Below are 8,280 nucleotides of genomic sequence, written 5' to 3'. Positions count from 1 at the left end.
GATGCTGGCACGACAATGTATAAGCAAATCGCCTCTGTAAAATTCGCAAAAATAATTGTAGAAGATATTGAAGTTATTTAGATATTCTGCCAGAGAAAATATATATATTTTATTTAAGAGATTAGGCCGCCATAATTGGAATCTATAAAATATTTGATTTCTTTTAACGTTGTTAAAACAAGTAAATGTCGCCGATGGCAGATTTACATTAAAAATACACAAATCCTACTATTCAAGCGACAGTATGTATCAGCAGCTCTTATACGTATGTATATACACATGTGCGTATATGTGAGAACTGTTATAATCAAGGAACTTGATTTTGACTTCTGAGGTCTTAGTAGATTTATGAACATAAAAGAGACGCATTCTAAAGTACAGTAATGATGATAAAATGAAATATTTAGTAATGCACAGGGGAGTTCAAACTAATTTGAAATTTCATGACCAAAGGATGTAGTAGGCTATGCACTTTAGCTTTGCATATGACGAAAATAGGTGTTTTGTTTTAATTTTCTTTTTTGAAAATAGCTCAAAATTTAGTAGACAAAATTTTTATAGATTTTAGAATATGGTATCTCAATGCGTTCAACAATATTGGGTAGTCGAAAAAGTCTTTTCGTATTTCTCATCAAACTTCAATTTATTTATTTTTTTTATAATAATAAATATGTACCGTTTCGGTCGACTACTTTTTGCCATTTTGTCGCTAGAGACATTATTCCATCAGTGAAAATCGAAATTTCGAAATATCCAGAACGGAAGCGAGCGAACACGAACTGATATAGCATCGTCTCCGTAAACTCCACAAATTTCATTGATGGCTTGGGTGGCGTTCTTTCCAAATTAATTTTTTTTTTGTTAGTTGTTGTTTTTTTGGAGATATATGACTGCAACGACATCTATTGACAAAATACGAAAGGACTTTTTCGACTATCCAATATTATGCTTTAATATAATAGACATCCAATTAGGAGTCAACCTTTCTTGGATTAATCTATCTTTGAAGCAAATAAATTCCATTGACAACAATTGTAAGAATGTTACTTTCTTTCTGCTATAATATTTAGCAAGACTATTGTTGTACGACCATATTTTCGCTGAAGACTGAACATTTTCTATTACATGCATGCATAAGAGCAGTATGCACTGGCAAAATGGCTGGGTTAATATTTGATCATATAAAATTCAGTATATAATTTTTATTTGCATAAGTGATTTGGTATGTGCGCTTGTACTCGCCTGTTCGTTCATTTATATATGCACGTCAACTCGTTTTCCTTATTGGCTGTGATAAATTTTGTATTTTACAATCGACTAAAGCATGCAGCTTACCGCAGACGCAGTCAGTCTATGTAACACATAACGGTACATACATATATAGCTACATAAAATATCTCAAATACATGTACGCACGCGTTTATTATGGTTTTAATCTTCATACACCCTCAGGGTGGAGATTAAAAAATTAATTTGATTTCATATGCACCGACTGTTCGATTGCCGATCGCGTTGGTTGGGGAAACTATGCAAAGATTTTAGACAGTTCCGGTGCCGGGATACGATTAATGCCTGTGTGCAGAGAATGCATATATTTAACACGCACAACCTCTACGTATATATGTACATATGTATGTACATACATTATTATATGAGTATTGGAGAATTCTTTATTATTACGTTCGTTCGCATTCGAAATAATAGCTACCGTACACACACACATACCTACATATTATTATGCATAAGCCAGCGAGAAGTATTAATATATTACATATATTCATGCACAAATATGCATATGTTTACATGTGTGTATGAATATGAGTGAATTTATACGAAAAACTGATAATCAACAAAATGGCCGAAAGGACATATGTCCATATGTCAATATGTATGAGCGCGACACCAATTTGATAACACTGACTGCCTCTTTATCCAACTACCTAACCGACAGACGGATGACTGCCACTGTTCGGTGGAATTGTCGACTGTGGCAGCAATGGAACAATCAGCAAATGGGGATTATTACCCTTTTACATATGCTGCGTTTGTATGGGTGAGATGTGGATTTGCGCTTGTATATTCAATAGCATTCAGTTTGTAGTATATGTGCATGCATGTGTGTAGTCTATGCATGCACTGTACGTGTGTTTTGCAGTCAACGCAACATAAATCCCATCAAAGGCCAATTTGAATTCTCACCTCAGACAAAGTGCAACGCCACGACTCACGGAGCAGCTGAACACAAACCGCCAAGCGACGCACAACTGAACGACATTCGATGCCGTTGACAATGGCAGATGCCAAAAACAATGGGGTTTGACTGTTTAACTGGTGCACTAGTGCGAATCCAGCTTACAGCTCACGCTCATACTATTCGGTATTTGCTGCTCATTATTTCACTACACTTTCCCCGCAGCCTTTCTCCTATCGACCTCTGCTACCGGTCGACTTGCGAACACACCGCATTTCGGTTGTTTTGTCTGGCTTATTTTGCACTTTGTGACATGTAGAAGCCAGCGCGTGGGCTTAAGCCAAATAAGTCTAGTCTTAAGGAACGACCGCTGGCAGTAAAGGATCATCTTTGAGAACTGTTCTTATAGATATTCTTGAGAAGGGGGTGTAGACATGAATGAGACACTGCGAAAAGACGCACAGCAAGCGACAATTGTTTGAGTATCAATTTGTGGGTTAATTGAAATCCTGTTTGCTCGTAATGAGATAGGAGCAAAGCTACAAGTCGTCAATATATTGTATGCGATCCTTTGAAATGGCTTCTTAGCGCAGCGCATGCTTCATATTCTCACATAAGTAGACCATAAGACCACATAATACATGCTAACTAAGAAGGTACACCAAAGAATCCTCTCTTAGACGTTGAAGATTATAAATATACATATATTATTTTATAATAATTTCGGGAAAATGAGCGAGTGCCCTGTGGAAAAATCGAAGAAGCTGCTTAGTAGCGCTGCAATGCTTGTGATAAGAAGCAAAAACTTCCTCTTCTTAGGAGTTGGTATTACGTTGATATATGTATGTAAACCACGCTGGGGCACCGAAGCATGAATTTTGCGTCATTCGATCGAAAAGCAAAACCGCAGTGGCAATACACCGGGAAAAATTCAATGCAAGTCGAGAGAATAACGGTATAATGTGCAAAACATATGTTGGTATGCGTTAAATCTCTCGAAATAACCAAATTTCTCAAAGTGTATGAAACGCAAACCATTCACCTATTACCTAACTGGTTCACTTCTTTGTTGGACGGTGAATTTTACTATAAAACGGCTGGAAAATATTGACGGATTGGCAATTGGTACGCGGCTGAGAATGCGTCGTCACCTGAAAGTGTTTCTGCTGCTCGCACTCTTGGTCACTTATGTGACAGCAAAGAAGAAGGAAGAGAAAGAGGAGTCTTCCGAAGAGGAAGAAGAAGAGGGCGAGAAGTATCATAAGGAGGAGCACAAGGAGAAGAAGCATAAAGGAGACAAGGGTCATAAGGAGCATAAGGAATGGGAGGAGGATGAGAAGAAACACCACGAGGAGGAGGACCATGAACATAAATATGGGAATAAGGGTGGGAAGAAGAAGAAATACTATGATGAGGAAGAGGAATATGGTGAAAAGAAGGAGCATGGGGCGCATAAGAAGGGCGGTAAGCATCACCACAAGAAAAAACATAAGAAGGGCCACAAAGAATTGGAATACCACAAGAAATTCAATAAGGACGAGTATAAGAAAGAAAAGAAATTCTACGATGATGAACATAAAGCGGGACATCATAAGAAACACGGTAAGGATCACAAGCATGATTTAGAGGAGGAGGGTGGTCATAAAAAGGGTGAACACTATGAAGCCGGCAAAAAGAAGGAACACAAGAAACACAAAGAACACTATCAAAAGGGACATAAAGATGAAGATGAGAAGAAGTACAAGAAGAAGCACAAACATGGTGAACATCACGAGGAGCACGAGGAGTATGGCAAAAAAGGCGAAAAGAAGGCCAAACACAAGGAGGGTCACAAAAAAGAAAGCAAGAAAGAGAAAGAAAAGAAGAGCAAAAAGGAGGAAGAGAGCAAGCATTGAACGAGATAGAGTTTGGAGATTTGACGACAGCTCTAGTGCTTGAAAATAAAAGCGAGCGAGTATTTATGCAGAAGAAGATGTAGGAAACATAGAAATTGTGATCAAACCAAGAGGTAGCAAGCAGTTCTTCATTGGGTGCTTGTGGCTCAGTTGTTTAATAAAATGACAATATTCCTAAATAAAATATAAAAATAACTTCTTTCTAAATAAAAATGCTTTACTTTGATTATTTAGTTTCGTATGGCGAGAGTAAATTCTGAGATATAATAAAAAGTATTTGCTTGATTATCTTTCTTACTCTATAAAGCGAATAAAGTGAATAAAATTGTATATCAAATGTATTGATTTCTTCTTCTTCTTTACTAGCGTCGACACCACTTACGCGATTATAGCCGAGTTAATAACAGCGCGTCAGTCGTTTCTTCTTTTCGCAACGCGGCGTCAATTGGAAATGCTAAGCGAAGAAAGGTCCTTCTCCACCAGGTCTTTCCAACGGAGTCGAGGTCTTCCTCCTCCTCTGCTTCCCTCGGCGGGTGTTGCGTCGAACTGGAGTGTTTTCGTCCATTCTGACGACATGATCTAGCCAGCGCAGCCGCTGTGTCTTGATACGCTGAACTATGTCAATGCCGTCATATACCTCATACAGCTAATCGTTCCATCGAATGCAGAACCTTTCGCTCGAGAACTCCTAAGGCGGACTCATCAGTTGTTGTCATCGTCCATGCCTCTGCACCATATAGCAGGACGGGAATAATGAGTGACTTAAAGAGCTTGGCTTTTGTTTGTCGAGAGAGGACTTTACTTCTCAATTGCCTACTCAGTCCAAAGTAGCATTAATTTTATATTTTATCAGTGTTTTATATTGAATATATATAGATCATGTATCTATATATCTATGTATGTGTATAGTATGTATTTGCCTAAGCGGTTTTAAAAAGTGTTCCGAAGACTGCTCAACGAAAGTTTAGAGGAAGAAAAATGCAACAGTGTGTAAGGTGTGGTATAAGGCGCAGTGCACGCCTAGCAGTTATTTAAAGGTTTGTTGGAATGTACTTCAGCCGAGAGATATTCAGTATCGAAACTTCGAAGGAAAAATAAAATTGATCCATTGCCCAACTACAAAGAGCTGAAGTCTGCGCCATTGATGCAAGATGGACATAATAAGTGCACTAAATGCAGTTATGTACAGTTAATGAGTATGCATACACAGACATGTAATAAAGCAGACAAAACGTACGTCCAGCTTCCCTGAGCCATATTGCTGCACCGAAGGCACTGAGTATGCATTCATGCTCTCGTATGTGTGTATGTGTGATTGTAATGTCACTAAATATACATATGCATGTGTTGCATATGAAGTTTACCTCACTTTTTCCTGCTGAAGGCTATTGTTTGTTGTTGTTAATGATGTAATTACCTTTGTATTTGTTATTCGCTGGCGCATACATGCACACACGTGTAAGTAGCTCTTGCATTTTTACAGCATTTAGCTGATTTGTCGCCTGCTTTCCTGTTGTCTGGCGCTGTTGTTGTGGTTAATGTCCCGTTGTGCGCCGCCCGCTGGGTAGATGTGGTTGGCTGGCAATGAGTGCCCGTGTGTGTGCCATTGTGGCAAGGGCATGGACATAGATACATACAAACATATGTATATCAAAAAAATGTATGTACGAATGTAATGCGGATAGCCGGAAAATTACTCTACAAACATATACATTTTAGTGCCGTTTGTTTGTTTTCATTGCTTTCACATTTAGAATTAGGAACACGACGGTCGTGAATTAGAATTTAAAATTAGATAGATAACATACATATGTAAAAACAGTTACTACAAATGTTACTACAAATTCGATGAAGATCAAAAGAATGTTAGATAATTTAAATTTATGCTGAAGATTAAGTATTTTCGGCTTCAATTTAAGAAAGCGAATCGATATAGAAATCTGCAGAAATTAAAGAAGCCGTTGGTTATTGTAGTGCAGTGGTGGCGAGTTGACAGTCCTTGTCCGGATGATAATGCGGGTCCGTTCCGTTTACTTAGCCCGAAATTGTCGGCAGAAACTGAGATTTGTATAGTATTCTTTCAGGACTCAAGCAACGCCTTCAATTAAACCTTACATGTCTACAGTATTTAATTAGAGAATTGCCATTGCAGCACAGTAAAGCGTCGGCATTTGTATCTTATTTTTAAAGTTTTAAAGGTTTTTACCTCTCAGTATGTTTTGAATGAATTGGCGTTTAACCACCTGATTGACAGACACCCAAACTGGCAAGCTCCTAATCTCAGCTCAACAGCAGCTCACCGAATCTCCGTGCTAGCGTACAACACGACCATCCGTGCCAGCTGCTCTGATTGTCGCCTTTGCCTCCCAATTTGTGGATCAAATACAGTTTGTACTCGTTTAGTGGGAGGACAGGTTGGCCTTTTGTCACACTGTCAAGCCGCTGACGGCTTTCCTCCCTCCCCCTATCGGACCATTCGCATTTATAATTATTACCTCCTGCCCACGTTGCCCGGTTTGGCTGTGCAGAGTTTTTAGCCGCCACAAGTACAGTTACTTCATGGGTGGCTTTTTGAAGTAGGTGCGATTGAACTAAAAATACAAAAAGAAAATAAAAACATTTTAAGTGGAAAAAGATTTAAACATGCTGCACATGGAAGGAGAAGTAAGTTGAGTTAAGCTTTTTGTAGTATTTGGCGTCTAATAAGGTAAATGGAAATTATTCTAGCGGTCATTGTCAACGGTTGTTGAGAAATGTCCTTTTATTCCAGAACTGTTCCGATTAAACGTATTCAGAAGCGAATCTTTATTTTAGGTAGCAAAAAATTTAACATATGTTTTGTAGTTTATTAGTAAGGTACTAGTTTTTCCTTTTTGATAATTAATTATCTATCTCATTTAGTTACTTATTTATTTAATATTTAGCGTTAATTATTTTTTTGTGTCCGTTTACAGTCACCGAAATAACAAACTAAAAAATGGAATTTTGGGAAGTATACAAGCGATTTTTAAAGTGAGTGAGTTTGTATTAAATAAATAATCAAAAAAATATTTACCATCCTAAACCATCCATTCGTTTGTTGAGCGCACCAAAATTCAAACGATGCGGGAATACAATAAAGGGATATAAATAAAGAAACAACTTTCTAAAAAATCCCGAAATTTATGGTACAACACAAGAAATGGACGTCCGTCCGTCCTCCAAAGGGTCCAAACGATCGAAACGGCTAAATAAAGCGTTTGGAGTCAGTAAAAAAACATTTCCCCAGCAAATTTCCCTGCAACTAAATCTTGAAGTGTCCACCCGTCGAGTTCAGCAGATTTTAAAAGGAGTCAGTATGCCTGCCAAACGAGCGCCTCAGCCTAAGAAGTTGCTACCTCGGCACAAAACTGCAAGGATCATCATTGTGGGACGACGAGTGGAAAAAAGTGGTTTTTAGTGATGAAAAAAATTTAATTTAGATGGCCCCGACAGCAATGACAAAATTGGATCGATATCGACGACGGATTCGAGAAATTTCAAGGCTTTCAGACAGACAGACGACCAGTTTGTTTTGTAACGCATAAAATGAATTCTTTGACAACCAACGTCTCTTAAATAGATTTTTCGGAACTATTTGATGAGGACATGGATTTTTCAGATACACAATGCAACAATGGAGGAACAAAATGTTTATGGACTATATGGGGCCCCGCTTAAGTCCCGAATCTTTCGCAGTGGAAAAAAACCCACCCTTCGCTGAGTCCCTGACGAGGGCGCCGGACCCGGAGGGTTTATAAATAACACTTTCGAATAAGTTTGTTTTAATTTCTTTTTTCGTACCAATTGAATTTTTGAATTATTTTATTAAAAAAGTATTTTTGTTTTTAAATAATTTCGAAATTCCCATAACATAAAAAATAATCATATGAAATTTAAGATTTTTTTAAAGATAGTAATATTTTTTAAAGATAGTAATATTAATATAGATAATAATTAATATATTGATAAGTTAGTAGTATTAATTAATTATTTGTGGCGAAAAAATTTTAGATTTTTTTTTGATAATTAATTTTAATTAAATTGTTTTTAGTGTCTTTTGAAAGATGATGATCACAAAAACAAATTCCCCAAGTTGTTGGGCGGCCCTTTTTTTCCCCTGCTATATTAATTAAATTTTATTAATAAAATTTTAAAATTTGGCTGTTTTATTTC

At 37.3% G+C, this 8,280-nt stretch overlaps 1 protein-coding gene across 1 annotated transcript; it reads left to right on the top strand.

Annotated features, from left to right (window-relative positions):
- Positions 1-3,330: 3,330 nt before the first annotated feature.
- Positions 3,331-4,086, top strand: LOC126752808 (cilia- and flagella-associated protein 251). Its single transcript, XM_050463796.1, has one exon. The coding sequence runs from the start codon at positions 3,331-3,333 to the stop codon at positions 4,084-4,086; it is 756 nt and encodes a 251-aa protein (XP_050319753.1).
- The last annotated feature ends 4,194 nt before the right edge of the window (positions 4,087-8,280 follow it).

The sequence above is a fragment of the Bactrocera neohumeralis genome, chromosome 3, assembly GCF_024586455.1.
Source record: "Bactrocera neohumeralis isolate Rockhampton chromosome 3, APGP_CSIRO_Bneo_wtdbg2-racon-allhic-juicebox.fasta_v2, whole genome shotgun sequence".
Classification (NCBI taxonomy): domain Eukaryota; kingdom Metazoa; phylum Arthropoda; class Insecta; order Diptera; family Tephritidae; genus Bactrocera; species Bactrocera neohumeralis.
Note: the sequence above shows the minus strand (reverse complement) of the source record. Positions and strands in the feature narration are given on the sequence as shown.